This window comes from Spermophilus citellus, assembly GCF_964194105.1.
Source record: "Spermophilus citellus genome assembly, chromosome: 18".
In the NCBI taxonomy this organism is placed as follows: Eukaryota; Metazoa; Chordata; class Mammalia; order Rodentia; family Sciuridae; genus Spermophilus; species Spermophilus citellus.
This window is the reverse complement of record NC_138200.1, coordinates 53,431,094-53,448,121: the sequence shown is the minus strand read 5'-3', so window position 1 is coordinate 53,448,121 and position 17,028 is coordinate 53,431,094. Positions and strand designations below refer to the sequence as shown.

The 17,028-nt window shown below is 37.3% G+C and overlaps 1 protein-coding gene across 3 annotated transcripts in view; it reads right to left on the bottom strand.

The window, feature by feature from the left end:
- The window catches only part of TANGO6 (transport and golgi organization 6 homolog), a 186,348-nt gene that overhangs the window by 129,704 nt on the left and 39,616 nt on the right, over nt 1-17,028 (bottom strand). For all 3 annotated transcript variants that reach the window (XM_081274396.1, XM_081274397.1, XM_081274398.1), the window contains exons 8-10: nt 7,501-7,613; nt 5,912-6,088; nt 1,806-1,938 (exon numbers count right to left, since the gene is read on the bottom strand). In XM_081274396.1, the coding sequence (XP_081130522.1) occupies nt 1,806-1,938; nt 5,912-6,088; nt 7,501-7,613 (423 nt within the window). The remainder of the gene's footprint in view (nt 1-1,805; nt 1,939-5,911; nt 6,089-7,500; nt 7,614-17,028) is intronic.

The following is a 17,028-nucleotide window of genomic DNA, read 5'->3' as shown; positions in this document are numbered from 1 at the left end:
TACATATGCAATGTATAATAAATAGCTTTATTTATAATAGACTAAAATTGGAGACAACTTATATGTCCAGTATGAGAACAGTGATGTATTTATTATTTCACAGCAGTTAAAATAAATGAACTAGATTATCATCAACATAGAACCCAAAGACAACGTTGAGTGAACAAATGTAAGTTGCATAGTATAAGCACATTATGTTGTCATGTATATGAACTTTTAAATTTTCCTAATAAAAACATACACACTTCTTACTTTATCATTATTTTTATGAACTCTTCTATTAGCCTTCCTTGAATTGAGCCCTCAGACCACATAATTTCCTAAGGTCCTTTCAAATACCATTAGATGCCCTCCCTTTAAGATATTCAGAACTCAGCTGGGAGCAGTGATGCAAACCTATAATTTCAGGTAAGGTAGGATGAGGCAGGAGGATTGCAAGTTCAAAGCTCTTCTGAGCAACTTGGCAAGCCCCTTCTTAAAAAAAAAAAAAAAAAAAGATCTGGGGGTTATAGCTCACTAGTAGAGCACCCTGGGTTCGATCTCCAGTACCACACACACACACACACACACACACACACACACAAAAGAGATACTTAGAACTAAACTTCTACTAATGGATAGTTAATTATTGTGGCTTTTATAGGCTTTTACATACCCATCTACATTGTAAATTTCCTTGGGTAGGGAAACCTTAAGTTCCCTAACAATTAGTGCCTTATCACAACAACTGACATCTTACAGCAGTGGTGCTCAACTGTGCCTGAGCAATTTTGCTCCTCCGGGGACACTTTGCAATGTCTGAAGGACATTTTTGATTGTCATCATTAGAGGGTAATATAGGCATTTGATGGGTAAAGGTCATGGATGCTGTTAAATATTCTATAATGCACAAGGCAACTCCACACAAGAAAAATTTATCTGGCCCAAAATGTCAAGCATGACAAACTAGAGTTAACCTGGTTTACAGAAAAGCCCTTTGCTTTGTAAGCAAGAAAAAAAGAAAAAGAAAAAGAAAAAGCATACAATTGAGCACACATCTCCTGGGAATGCTGTTTAGAATGAGTGGCTGGGTGTAGGGATGGATGTGAATATGGGAGGTAAGAAAGTATCAAAAAAAAAAGAGTCTCCTATTTCAATTTCTAGAAATGTTAGTCCTGACTTTCTTTTTGCATTCTCATACACCCATACAGATCTTAAACTCCACAGACATCTTAACGTAAACACCTTCTTTATGGAAAGAGTTAAAAAAGCAAAGCTAGACATCACTGGCTGGTGTTTATCAGACAGTGATAACATTATGAGACACACATTACCACTGCAGATTAGGGCAAAAGGAATCATAACTTCTGCACTAAGAAACAAACCCAGAAGAGGTTTCAAGTGGCTATGGAGTGAAATGAAGGAGGCACAACTGCTAAATCTCCATTCCAAATACCTGACAAAACAACAGTCAGAAAGGATAAGGGATTACTCCATAGCTGGAAAACCTGCTATTAACTTCAAAAGAGTTCTTACTGTCAACACAGAGCAAAGATTAACCCTTTCATAGATCAATAATTTTGTTTTGTTTATCTCTAACAATTTAGTGCACATCACCTTGGAAAGTAGTTAGATCACATCAATACTGTTGAGGATAAGTTTCTTCTTTTTACCATCCCAATTACCCTTATATATGTGGTCTATTCATTTTCCCTAAATTGGGACCTAAATTTAAGGATCTAAAATTATGAATGTCTTGAAAATTCAAATGGCCTCCTGGAACTACCTCAGAATAAAGCTTGCCATATACTATATGGAGTTCTTACCTTCAAACAGAAGATGAAGAAGTCACCTGCTAAACCACACGCCTGGCAATGAGACAGCAAGTCCCCAAGATGCTCCACCTGGCTCTGCTCTGAGGATAGTTTTTGGTACAGGGTTTCATCTTCATCTTCATCACTGCAATGCAGAACAAGATTTGTGTTGGCAGGGTCACCCAGAGATAATGTTTTTTGAAACCCCATAATAATCTTCCAAAATAACATTATTTCCATACAGTTTATCATTAGAAAGATCTCAAAAATTTTATTTAACTTAGTTTTCTATTTCTCCATGCTGACAAAACATGAAGTATTTTTTCTCAGAAACTATATTTACTATGTCCTGTATCCTATATGTTCATTTGTAACATAGGAAAACATTCATGAAGGAAGTGGTTTTTAAGATGAATGTTGAAGAACCACAATTATTTCATAAGCTGCCAAAGCAAGGAGGAATGAAAGTAAATGATAATCTGGTTCCTGAGAAAGAACTGAGAAACAGAAGGCTACAAAGATCATAAAGGGCCTTAGATGTCATTTAAAGGAAGTTTGACTTTTTATGATGAGCCACTGAAAAGTTATGGATAATGGGAAAAGACAATCATCACGGAAGGAGATGTAGTCAATCTCAACTCATATGAATCAATGGGTTGAAATAAGAAAATATATAAAAGTTCAGAAAAATAAGTGTGTGGGTGGGGAGACAGTGGCACACACCTGAAATCCCAATGGCTTGGGAGGCTGAGGCAGGAGAATTGAGAATTCAAAGCCAACCTCAGCAACTTAGAGAGGCCCTAAGTAACTCACTGAGACCCTGTCTCTAAATAAAATATTTTTAAAAAGAGCTGGGGATGTGGCTCAGTGGTTGAGCACCCCTGGGTTCAATCCCTAGTACTAAAAAAGTTCATAAAAATGAGTAGATCAAATATGACTGGCAAGTAATAAAATTTGGCTTTTTCTAAAAAGAATGCTATTACTACATAAAATTTCTGGACACTTCTCATGAGGTATGGTGGATTTGGGTTTCAATTCACCTGATAAGTGAAAAGACCAAGATTCAATATTATTATACCATGTCATACAAAAAAAAAAAAAAAAACACAAAGATACAGAAGATTCACAAAACAAACACTAAAATACTATAAATAGCTAATAGGATAGTGGTTGATTTTGGTTTTTTATGCATTTTTGTATTATACAAAAAATATATGTCATTTTTGTGAACAGAGAAGGGACCGATTTTTTTTTTCCAGACTAAATTAATTTAAAAAATGGCAAATGTTGCTCTATCTCACTGAAAAGCACTGTAGTTAATTTGGGCAACCATATCCTTAGGCAGGTTATCTCAATCTGCCAGCTCACAAATAACATGGCCTTCATGCTCCTGTAGCAGAATAAACAACCTATACAGTTAGCTTAAGTTTATTTCTAGGTTATCCCAGAATCCTTCAGATCAGTCATGTTTTCTCCATTATATCTATGTTAAAAGAAAAGCTGAAATGGACAAATATTATTTCTAAGATTCTGTGAATCATCCTGATTGTCAAAAAGAAGTACTTTATTTAGCCAAGCATAGTAGTGCCTGCCTATAATCCCAGAGGCTCAGGAGGCTGAGGCAGGAGGATCCCAAGTTCAAAGCCAGCCTCAGCAACTTAGCCCCTCAGCAACTTAATGAGGCCCTATCTCAAAATAAAAAATAAAAAGGACTGGGGATGTGGCTCAGTGGTTAAGCATCCTTGGTATAAAAAAAAATAATAATAATACTATATTCAAATATTCTTAAAGAGTTATGACAATTAGCTTAAAAAGCACTATTTTATTTACTCTTAAAATGTGAACAATAAAGAATCAATTCAAAATAGTGAGATATAGAAAGTAAAAATTCTATATCCAAAGATCTTAAATTCAAAGATGATCAGATAAAGTTACTTCTATAAACTTTTTTTTTTTTTAAGGCAAGTCTCACTATGTTGCCCAGGCTATCTCAAACTCATGGGCTCAAGTGATCTACCTGCTTCAGCCTCCTAAGTAGCTGAGAATATAGGCATGAACCATCATGCCTGGCTTAAACAAACGTATTGACTGTGTCCTGGGAAAATGACAGAATGAGAGGTAAGTGGTGATAGAGAGCAAGGTGCCTGAGCTTGCTTCTAGGGGACTAACATCATAAGCAGGAGCTATACAGCAAATGACAAGTCACAGATTGTTTTTAAGTTTCTAATGAAAACTGTGGACCCTCTCCAAAAACAAAACAAAACATATTTGCATGTAAAATTTAAAACAAAACATATTTGCATATAAAATTTATTTATCTGCATAATTTCAAGAGGAATTATAGATCCCTAGAAGCCTATGTAGAAACCCCAAGTTAAGGAGCTATTCCTTCTGATAGCCCATAAACATTCATTCAATCATTGTCTACTGATCCTTTCCTATCTTGAAGAGAAATTACAGTTTCAGTAAGAACTGAATGGTGAAATTTTTTTTTTTTCTTGTGGTGTTGAGGATTGAACTCAGGGTCTCATGCATGCTAGGCAATCACTTTACTACTAAGACATATCTCCAGTCCTTTTCTTTTCTTTCTTTCTTTCTTTTTTTTTTTGTACTAGGGATGGAACCCAGGGCACTTTATCCCTGAGTTATATCCTAGTATACCCCAAGCCCCTTCTGTTTTTTATTTTCAAACAGAGTCTCTCTAAGGGCCTCACTAAGTTGCTGAGGTTGGCCTGGAACTTGCAATACTCCTGCCTCACCCTCCCAAATTGGCTGGGATTATAGGTATATGCCACTGAGTCCGGCTTAGAACTGTGGATTTTGATATACCTGCACTAAGAAGTATACCAAAAACTTGTTAAGACTGCAGTAAATTACAACTACTAAGCTAACTACTGCAAAATTCTCTATACCATCACTAACATGGTTCCCAGTTAAAAACAGTTCTAAAGTATTTTTTAAATAAACATGCCAAATAATTTTGCTCTTTTGGTTTTGGGATATTGTTAATGTTCAAGCTTTCAGTCATCTAGGAGCTTTAGTTTGTTCTGACAATTCCACTTGAAATTTATGCGTTTTTCTATTTTCCTCAAGTCTGTCATATTGAGAATATTTTAAAACTTGAACAAATTAATAAGTTTGGCACGGTGGCACATACCTGTAATTTATGTGCATAAATGGAGCCTGAGATAGGAGGATAGTAAGTTCAAGGCTAGCTTTGGCAACTTAGCAAGGCCCTATCTCAAAATAAAAAACATTAAAAGGGCTGGGGCTATAGCTCAATAGTAGAATACTCCAAATTCAATTCCCAGTGCTGCAAAAAAATAAAATAAAACTTTACTAAGTTAACCATGAATATAAAATTAAATTTAAACACTTCACCAAAAAAGCAGCACTTTGAATGAGATATGAAATCCCGTAGAGACAGCTGGGCCAGCTAAGTAGTACATGGTCTATGATCTACAACAACTTCCATTTGAAGGTAATAACATACTTTTGAGATCACTCAGAAAGTGTAAATAATGTAAATATACTTGTAAGGCTTGAAGTATAGAGCAGTAGAGCACTTGCCTAGCATAAAAGAGGCTCTGAGTTTAATCCCCAGGACCACAAAAAATAAAATTTGTCAGATGGAGAAATAAAGTATCCAGTCTACTAATATTTAATAAGTACTTTCTATTAAATTCCTATGAGAAACAAACCCCCATCATAAAATTACCACAAAAGATAGTTATCAAACCATTTTCCTTAGGAATAACCTGACTATGAATACACACCATTTTGCAAGTCAGAAATAGAGAAGGATTATTCTGGTGTTAAGGGCAAACATGTGCTGCCCTTTACTCTGATTAACCGGCAGACTCTGAGAAGTGGGCTTGTTGTGATGCAGTGCTGTAAGGCTCCAATATATCACACTTACTATTAGCTGGCATCTTGGAAAAAAACCTGGAGGATCATTTAAGGCTCACATTTCATTTGGATATTATAAATAGCAAGTGCCTCAGCTGCTTGAGTTTCTGGTTTCTTTTCTATTAGCGCCCCTTAGTGGTTAAGTCACAGAATGGTCTTCTAGGTAGAATTAAATTTAGAAAGAAACAGTAGAAGATGGGTGAACTCACCTAATGGCCTCTTTAACTGTAATCATAATGCCACCTTGGGTGGCAGCTCTAAACTGACAGAGAGAATGGAGAGAGGGTACAGCTTTGTCCAATCCTGCAAAGCCTTTCAGGCTGGAAATTGCCTTCCTCCTTTCCAGTTTTTCCAGGATCCATAATAAGATCTCTTGGCAAAATGACCTGGCAGAAAAAGCAGTTATGAATGAGCTTGTCATCTTACACTATGCTTCTAACAAGCTAACATAAAAAAGGAGAGAAAGACTGTCAGGTTCCACTGCATTCTAAATGCTGGCACAATCACCTAGTTCGACTGAAACACAGGAGAGGAAAGTAGGCATCTTGTGAATTTCGGAATGCAAATACCCTAAAATTCAATGAGTGCCTGACTAATCCTTGGCTCTGGAGGCAACCCTGATATGCCACGTGAGCTGCACGTGATCTTTTCTTTTCTTCTTCTTTTTTTTTAATCCCTTTTGGTAATTGCAAGTGTACCACTGCCTTTGGATCAGGCACTTGAATGAAAGCTTACACTGATAAAAACCACCTATTCTCAGTGGGACCAACAGCTTGTGACCAAGAAACAGCATACCAACAAAATACTGCAATTTCCTCATACCCTTTTATCTATATAGGAATGGAATAAACATTCATATCTTCTTTGTTGGTCTTTGATGAGGACATAACAGTGCTGTGAGAACTTAGATTTTAAAACTGAAACAAATTATTATATGGACAATCCTTTCAAACTAAATTCAAAAGCTCTAAAGCTTTCATCATCTACTACATCCTTTCTTGTCATTGTCATTGTGGCTATTGGTTACAATGATGAGCTAAGTGAAACCTGAAAAACCAAAGACAGTATGTAAGCTTTCAATAATAAACAGAGTGAGTATCTTCTTCCAACCATGGTAATGATAGCTACCATTTAGTGAGCTTACTATTTGCCAGGGACTGTGCTAAACACTCTAACGCATATTTAGTCTTCATCATGACCCTGCAAAGTAGGACTATTATTTATTATCAAATTACATTTTAGGGAAACACCTAAAATCAGAATTCTATAGGACTTTAGAAAGGATATATATGAACTCTTATCAGGAGGAAGAACAATAAGTGACTGTGAAAATATAATTGATACATAATGAGTGCTACTTAAATTTTAACATAGAATATTTTCTGGATAACTGAGATTTTGCATCACCAATACCAAATCTCAAGGTAACTTACGATGTGCTACAGTCACACAAATTTTTCAGACTTGATCTCTAACTCTCCACAAGGTTATTAAGAGCCACCTTTGTTCCTCCTTCCTAGACATATAATTGCAGTATTTTTTCACAGATCAAACAGTAGTGTGTTTATATTTGGAAAAAAAAATTCATCTCTATAGTCTAGGACTGAGGCTGAGGAAAGTCATCTAAAAATTATATCCACTCCCCCTCAATCTACAAAAGTCTTTATTTTTTCTAGATGAGGAGAATAAAAGGATCCCCAAATGTTTTCCTGACTTATAAAAAAAATAAGTCAAGAATTCACTATACAAACAAATAATATTCTACTCATAAGCAAATAAGGTTCTGCTGATTGTTTACCTTATATGAGACACACTCTGCTTGGTAAAACAGTAGAGAGAAAAGAGCACTCCCAGGACCGGAAGCAGGGAATCCAGCAACACTGTTAGAGGCTCATTCCCGACCACATATACCTAGAGAAAAGGACATGGTGAGACACACTACTGCTACAAGGCCAGAACAGTGGGAAACAGATGTCAGACACTTAGCAGGGGTAGAGTCTTATCTTAAGCAAAACTCTTTTCCTAAGGCACATGATTTTATCCTGAAGGGAATGCCTAACATGGTGATGAAACCATTTTAGTCTGGCAAATAAGCTGAAACAGAGACACTGAACTTGAGCACCTTTCCATATGTGCAGCTGTAAATGTGTAAATTAACATGTTTTCTGACCTCTTCCTGACCTAATTTTGGCTACCTCTGAGTTTCCTAATTTCCCTGTTATTCTTCTATACAATAATTGTCCTTCTGCCCAAGGCCTGCTATTTGGAACTAAAAATTACCTGCAAATAGAAAAACTTTAACCAGGCGTGGTGGCGCTCACCTGTAATCCCAACTGCTCAGGAGGCTGAGACAGGAGGATTGAGAATTCAAAGCCATCCTCAGCAATGGTGAGGGGCTAAGCAACTCAGTGAGACCCTGTCTCTAAATAAAATAAAAAATAGGGCTGGAAATATGGCTCAGTGATTGAGTGCCCCTGAGTTCAATCCCCAGTACCAAAAAAATAAGGAAGGAAGGAAGGAAGGAAGGAAGGAAGGAAGGAAGGAAGGAAGGAAGGAAGGAAGGAAGGAAGGAAGGAAAACTTTAAACTAGACTTGGAGGGCTAGGAATATAACTCAGTGGTAGAACATGTGCTTAGCATATATGAGGCTCTGGGTTCAATCCCTAGCACTAGGGGAGAAAAAAATTAAGTTTAAAAACCCCTAGATTTCAAACAAAATGTAGCTCACTGTAGGTTCCTCATCCTTAAGATATAACTGCCACATGGGCATGTCCTATTCTCTCCAATTCAACAAATGTTCAAAGAAAATATTTTGCACATCTACATTTGCACTGGCTTTGCACAGTTAAGTGTAAGAATGTTGGCTTTTAACAATACTTCTGTTATATTATAATAATTCAAGGTAGATAATTTAAAGTGCCTAAGGAAGGGCAAAACTACTCAAAACTCCAATCAAACGAAACTCAGTAGGAGTTGGGAGCAATAGTGCACGCCTTTAATTCCAGCTACTCAGGAAGGTGAAGCAGGAGGAATATGAGTTTGAGGCCAGCTTCAGCAACTTAGTGAGATCCTGTGTCAAAACAAAAAATAAAAAGGACTGGGGAATCTGGGCATATGCCTATAATCCTAGCTCGGGAGGCAGTGGAGGAGGATCATGAGTTCAAAGCCAGCCTCAGCAATTTAGCAAAGTGCTAAGCAACTCAGTGAGATCCTATCTCTAATAAAATACAAAATAGGGCTGGGGATGTGGCTCAGTGGTCAAGTGCCCCTGAATTCAATTCCTGGTGCCCCCCCACAACAAAATAAAGGACTGGGGTTGTAGTTCAGTGGTTAAGTACCCCTGAATTCAACCCTAACTATGGAAAAAAAATACCCAATAGGATTTCAAAATGTAATTCTGTTATAATAAATTATAATCTGATAGTAAGACTGGGCACAGTGATACATGTAATCCCAGTGACTGAGGAGGCTGAGGTAGGAGGATTCCAAGTTCAAGGCCAGCCTCAGCAACTTAATAAAATGAAAAATGAAAAGGGCTGGGGGTGTAGCTTAGTAGCAGAGCACACCTGATAGTATGGACAATGATAATGATGACAAAAGAGACAGAAGAAGAATTGACAATGACTGTGTTCTTAGTATTTTCCAGGAACTATGTAGGTTTTTTTTTTTTTTTTTTTTTTTTAATGGTAGGTTTTTATCTTCCAGGTACTATGCTAGATTCTTTAAAGAGTTCATTAAAATCACAACACTCTCCCAAAGTCAGTGTTAGAAGCCCTATTTAAAGATGAGGAAAGGGAAGCTTAAAGAGGCTCTTATTTATGGAAAAAAAAAAATACCAAGGTAGAACTCAATGCTGTTTATAGGAAACAAAGGCCATGAAGGCACTTGTACAGTCTGGGAAAAAAAGATCTCTGAGTTTTTCCTAATTTTTCACATTGCTTAAGCCTCCCGATTCCTCTGTGGAGCCTGATAACCAAAGAGCCAGCTTCCTGTGCATGATCTAATCTCTATAAGCCCAGCTAAATGAAGTGCCTTGTATGGCAATGTTCAGAAGTAATATTTAGGCCTAACTATGGTACCAAGAGTTACAGGAGGTAAAATAAGAGATTTCCCCAGATAACATAAGGCCCTATTGTTTGGTTCTGGATTCTGTGTTCTCCAAGGTAATCCCTGTGGAGCCATCCTTCTTTACCTTCTTTTAAAAAAGAAAGAAAAATCAAAAACAAAAAAAACAAAACCAAAAAACAAATGGAGCAAATCTCCATTACTTACTGGCCTGACAGGGTCAAAGTACCTCAAATTTAAAGATGACTGAATAAACACATTTCTTGGGGGTATATGTTACTATTGATAAATTCCTCTAATTTTTTATACTCTTTTCTCTTATACTTTTTAGTATTTTATTACAAAGAATAAGTACTACTTTTATAATTAGAAAATCTATATAGCTATTTATACATATATATCATTTATTTTATATATGGTTCAGCAAATGTCTACTGAGCACCAGTTACATGCTAGGCATGCCTGTGGTGCTGTGAATACAACAGTGAGCAAAGCCTCTTCTTCAAAAAAGCTCACATTCTAGTGGGGGAGACTAGACAACATCAGGTAGAGACAAGTGACAAAGGGAAAAATAAAACAGGCTAAAGAAATACTGATGAGAGGAAGAGCTTGTAGAAGGAGATGTGAATATATTTTGTATACAACCAGAGATATGAAAAATTGTGCTCTATATGTGTAATATGAATTATAATGCATTCTGCAGTCACATATAACAAATTAGAATAAAACTTTTTTTAAAGCAATTAAAAGGCCTGGAGATGTAACTCAGTAGTAGAGCTCCCATATTCAATCCCCAGTATAGCAAAAATTTTTTTTTTAATTTTTTTTTTTAAAGAGAGAGAGAGAGAATTTTTTTAATATTTATTTTTTAGTTCTCGGCAGACACAACATCTTTGTTGGTATGTGGTGCTGAGGATCGAACCCAGGCCGCGCGCATGCCAAGCGAGCGCCCTTACCGCTTGAGCCACATCCCCAGCCCAGCAAAAATTTTTAAAAATTTAATTTCCTACTTCAGCCCTTATAGAAGACATGATTAAGTTATATGTTATCTGAATTTTGAGGGAAGCAGCAGTTTGAACATAGTAGGATTCAAAATGATGGACCCCACTGTTATTTTTTGTTGGTTTTGAGAAAGGTCTCACTATGTAGCCCAGGCTGGCCTTGAACTTGTGATCCTGCCTCAGGCTCCAAGTAGCTGGGATTGAGGATATGTAACACCATGCCCAACTTATTATTGCTTTTATGAAGCAAACAATAACTAGTAGGTCTTACATATTCATTCAAAGATAAACCAGATATTTAAATATTTAACAAAAAAAAAATCAATCCTCCCAAGCATTCTGCAGGTTAAGAATTTTTGTCCCTGTGCTAAAAGTGTGAAAAACTCAGGCTCAGAGAAGCTAAATCAGTTGAGCAAAGACATACCAGTAACAAAGGCAGTGCTAAAATGAACCCAGATCTGTCTGACTTAATCCAATCATAATACATAAGGGAAAAAAAGCAGATTAGTGGGCAGGAGCTAAGAAGAGAGAAGAAGGGGGCCTGATTGCTTAATGGATACAGGAATTCCATTTGAAGTGATGAAAAAGTTCTGGAACTAGGTAGGGTGATGTTGGCAACACTGTGAATGGATTTAATACCACGAATTATGCATTTTCAAATATTTAAAATTTGAATTATTCATTTTCAAATATTTTAAATGAAAAAGTTTATGTTTTATATATTTGCAATTAAAAAAAAAGTATCTGGGGGTATGATTCAGTGGTGCAGCGTGTGCTTAACATACACAAGGCCCTGGGTTGAATCCCCACTAACAAAACAAAACAAAATAAAAACAAAACCAAAACATGTGCTCCCCGGCCTCTCAATGCTCACCTCCTCTGTGCATAATATTTTCACTGCTACAGTTCCTAAACCATACCAATTTTATTCCCCACCCTCAGAATCAGTAATCCCAGTTGATTAGGCTGTTAATAACCCTAGTCTTTCAACCTCTGCAAAATAGAGTTGAAGTTTCTGAATGGCACCATGGACAGCAGCTTCTATAACAACTCCCCTTCCTCCTACTTAAAGTATTCTCATACAACTCCCTTTTATCAAGTCAATAGATCTCCAGGGCCATAACCTTGCCAGCACTTTTCAAGGACAGCCCCCTCTTTTCAATCTTGTGCCTAGTTCTGAACTCACATGCAGGTTAAAAATTTGGCCTACACCTAACATCCAATGTTATCCTCTTTACACTCCCAAAGGAGAATCCGTCATTTCTCCCTTGATGTGAACTACCGTGATCATTGGCTTATATGTGGAGTTAAAAACCTATTCAGGAACATCGGTGGCTGGAGTGATCAGCCAATGCTGCACCACGATCTCTTGGTGCCAGCACTGACAATGACCAAATTGCCCTAGAGAGAAAATAGTCCTTTCCATGAATTCATACTACATATGAAGGAAAATGCGGGGGCCAGTTCTTTCTAGTCTCCTCCATACTAGGCTGATGACATGCTGATTGAGGAAGCAGTGAAAGAACGATATGTACGATATTCCTACCCCACTGATATGGGAGGCCTTACTGCCCCACCTCTGTGCCCTACCATCTAGACATGCAGAATCTCCTTAGAATGTGCTTACATGTAGTATCTTTCTAGTGAGCATGGGTGGGAGGGGGGGTGTCTTCCCTGCTCAACTGGAGGCAAAGTGGGATGAGAATTCAGTTCTAAAATGCAATCTAATACTCCATGAATAGTTTCTACCTGTGGTGAAATATCCTAAGAAGCATATCAATGGAAGTTTCCTTTTCCAGTGGTATAACTGTTGGGCATGTATCATGTAGAGTCATTTGTAAATACTTCCACTAACCAGTTGTGTTACTTAACACAAATCAATTGACCTCTCTTGGATCTGCTTCCCTATCTATAAAATGAGGGGATTGGATTAATCAAGCTTTAAGACCTCACTCAAATCTAATCTATTATTCTCTGACTTGACTGCAAATTTGCAGTCTTAAGAGATAAAACTAGTTGACAAAAATAAACCATCTTGGGCTGCGGTGGTAGCTTAGCAGTAGAGCACTTGCCTAGCATATGTGAGGTACCAGGTAGGATCCTTGGCACCATATAAAAATAAATAAATAAAAGTATTGTGTCCACCTACAACTAAAAAAATTTAAAAGAAAAATGAACCATCTTTACAGATAAAGTTGAAACATTTGAACCTTCAACCTGACTGAGAACAAATGTTTAACCCTAGCTCACATACTTTCTGCTCTACCAATCCTGAAGTTAGTACTTTTTAAGGTGAAATCCTGGTCTGAAGATGTATGTAGCTCAGTAGTAAAACACTTGCCTAGCATGTGACAGGCCCTGGGTTAGATCCCTAGCACTGCCAAAAAAAAAAAAAAAAAAAAGGAAAATGAAATCCTGTGTAGTTGAAAGGACTTCTGATTACTCAAGGTATTTATACAACTGGGAACACCAAAAAAAAAAAAAAAAAAAAAAAAAAAAAAACTAAGATGGGAAAGCCCAAGCAAGGAAGGAAGAGAGAGTCTCAAAAGGTAGTTTTCAATTGTTTGAAATGAAAAGGCATTTCAGAGGTAGAGTGAAAGGTTGCTTTGAAGGAAAGATGAACTTTTGTACCTACCTGTGGTTTTTCTAGTATAAACATGTAGGAAGAGCTGAGGGGTACAATAAGAGGCCAGTATAGATCTATGAAAATCATAATAGCTCAGAGCAGATTAGACAAGGAAACAGACTGGTACCAATGATCCCAGTGACAGTCTGGGGATTTCTTTGTTCCTTTCTGGGGGATTTCCACATTGCTTTCTGGAACTCAGCTTTTGTTCACAGATCCAGCCGTGAGATAAGGCATCTGTGGTTGAGCCTTACAACCTTTCATCTAAGCTCAAAGGACTGCTCTATGACAAGAGATATTCTTATTTCTGGATATTCTTTACTATGGACTGCAAACTACTGTCACTCCTTGTCTACTTAACCAGGAGCTCCTTGAAGGCTGTGGTGGATCTGACTTCTGCATTTGTAAACCTGGCAAGGCATCTGGCATTCTGTAGGTACTCAATATTCTTAAGACTGACTGAATCAAAGAATTAATGAACAAAGAGGCTTACTATTTATTTTCTTAAAAAAAAAAAAACAGAGAGCAGGGAAAGCGTAAGTATAGATATTATAGCAGGGTTCAAAGACACTAAAAGCAACCTCTTTTCTAATAATTAGGCACATTTGTAAGACACTTCTCTGTTCTTATTTGGATAAAAATTAAATTAATTAACCATAAACCCTAAAAAAACCCTCTAATTTAGGGGGATGTTACAAGGCCCTATGTATTTTCTTTTTTTTTTTTTTTCAAAGCTGTAGATAGAGACTATTCAATCAGTGGTAATTAACTGAACAGAATCACAGAACTTCAGCTGTGGAAGGGCAAAAAGAATGAACAAAAGAGGCTGGATTTTATATTGGCTGATTCATCTATAGTTAATATCTGGAGATTGAAACTTCTCTGGAAGTGTGGGAAGCCATTCTTGCATGTGATTTGAGTTACCTTCCTGGCTGGGTGAGAGGTGCTTAGACACAGCCATGTCAGAGCCTTCCCCACCCTGTCCCAGGTTCGAGGGCTGTCCATGTGGGGGTGTGACTGACCACTGATCCGAAGACCAATCACCGACCCTGACCTTGGAATGCTGCCCCCCCCCTCGACCTTCATTGGATGGAATTTTCCCTTGAATTTTTTGTTCCCCAATAAAAGCTCACTCCCTGGCGTGTTCCCTCTCTCTCGCTGGCCTCTCAAGTTAACCTCACCACCCCATTAGGTGGCTGGAGGCAGGAGCTAGGAGGAGCCATCTCTGAGCTGGGCAAATAAGGTAACGACAGTTATGTCTCTTTAATTTTAAAAGCTTTCGAACCTCTATTATGAAGCTAGCATGCTGGTCCCGTAGCTGATGGAAGAATTACTAAAAATTTAAATTCTTTTAAGAGGGAAAAAAATGTGTTTGTGTTTTAGAGCAAACAAAATAAAACAAATGGAAGGCAGCCTCACATGCCCCACTTCTCATTTCAGAGACTCCTATTACATTGTTAAGCACAGAAATTGCTATCCACTGAAAGAGCACCAGGAAGTTAGAGTTAGAACACTTGGGTGAATTTTACCTCTGCCACCTATATGACTGACCCAAATCCTACACTGAGTGAGTAAAACATGGACCATATTCTTAAATCTCTCAGTCTCAGTTTTCTCATTACAATGTAGATTTTATGCTTTGGGTATAAGGACCAATTAAGATAATTCATATTCAAGTATTTTGTAAAATGCACAGCCCATGCAAATGTTTGATTTATTCCTATATTTTAATACTACAGTAAATGGAATTGTTTTCTTAATGTATGCTTTCATCTTTTATAGAGATGTATATGTGTGGAAATACAAACTTGATAGTATTTAGTCAGCTTGATTCTGAATAAACCTAACAGTGAAATTCTGTACAGGCTGAAACTTGATTTTATCCCTATTAAAGATTAAACTAGTCAAATACTGCCTTCTATAACATTACAGTGATCCTTTTGATAGTAGTGTTCCAGAACTTCTAACACACTTGTGGAGTTTAATTAAGACATGTGAGAAGAAAAAGAACAAGGCAAGTTACCTAATATAGAAAGTATTTTACACTGTGCATGCTTTCAGAACATATTGCATAAAATTGTCTTTTTTTTTTTAAAGCGTTTCCCTGAGCCAAAAAGGAACTGACAGTTTTTGAGCACTTATGTGTTACAGTATGTTATGAATCACCAAAAGTTACCTTAGTTCATCTCCACAACTGAAGTGTTAAATAAGATACCAAAAGTTGCCGGGCATGGTCGCACATGCCTGCAATCCCAGGGACTTGGGAGGCTCAAATAGGAGGATCATGAGTTCAAAGACAGCCTCAGGAATGGGGAGGCACTAAGCAACTCAGTGAGACCCTGTCTTTAAATAAAATACAAAATAGGGCTGGGGATGTGGTTCAATGGTTGAGTGCCCCTGAGTTCAATCCCTGGTACCCCCCAACACCCCTCCCCCAAAAAATTACCAAAAATCACATGGATAGTCTACCTTCAAGACAGATTCCAGCCAGGTGTGGTAGTGCATGCCTGTAATCTCAGTAGTTTGGGAGGCTAAAGCAGGAGGATCACAAGTTCAAGGCTAGCCTCAGCAATTTAGTGAGGCTCTAAGCAACTTAGCTCTAAGCAACTTGTCTCAAAATAAAATATAAAAAAAAGGGCTGGGGATGTGGCTCAGTGTGGTTAAGTGCTCCTGGTTCAATCCCCAGTACAAAATAAATAAATAAATAAATAAAAGGTAAGATTCCAATCTAGGTATGTCTGATTCAAAGACCCTAATACTTTTCCTATACTATACCACAGATTCTGAGATGCAGCTTTTATTTTTTTTATTTTTTAATTTTTTTAAAGAGGGGGGGGAGAGAGAGAGAGAGAATTTTTTTAATATATATATGTATATATATATATATATACATATATATATATATATTTTTTTTTTTTTAGTTTTCAGTGGACACAACATCTTTGTATGTGGTGCTGAGGATCGAACCCGGGCCGCACGCATGCCAGGCGAGCGCGCTACCGCTTGAGCCACATCCCCAGCCCTGAGATGCAGCTTTTAGAAAATCGAATATGTGTAACTCCTACAGATTTGAAGGGTACTTCTTTTAGTTCTTTGCTTGAAATACAAGATCACTTCAATTATAGATGGAAATTTTTAGAAAGAACTGCGTTTAAAGAATGGCTAAGGTGAGGAGACTAACTTTTTGCTATAAAGCCTTTTGCACTTAATTCGTACCACGTGCCAAAATATAATGTTTTCTGAACACTGAAAGCGATAGTGAGGCAGGGGAAATTGATTTCCAGATCAGCTCCACCATTCACAATCTATAAGATTTATAACTAGTCACTTCAAACAATATTTGATTTTGTTTCATTTACTATAAAATGAGAGTTAATTTATCAAAACCCATGAAAGGTACAATACCAAAAGTGAATCCTAATGTAAACTGCAGACTTTGGGTGATGCTGATATATCAATGTAGGTTCATCAGTTGTAACAAATGTACTACTCTGGTGTAGGATGTTGCTAGTAGGGGAGACCGTCTGGGAGCAGGAGGTTGATGGAACTCTGTATTTTCATCTTCATTTTCCTATAAACCTAAAACTGTTCTTCTTTTTTGTGGTGCAAGGGGTTGGCAAATGTTCTACCACTAA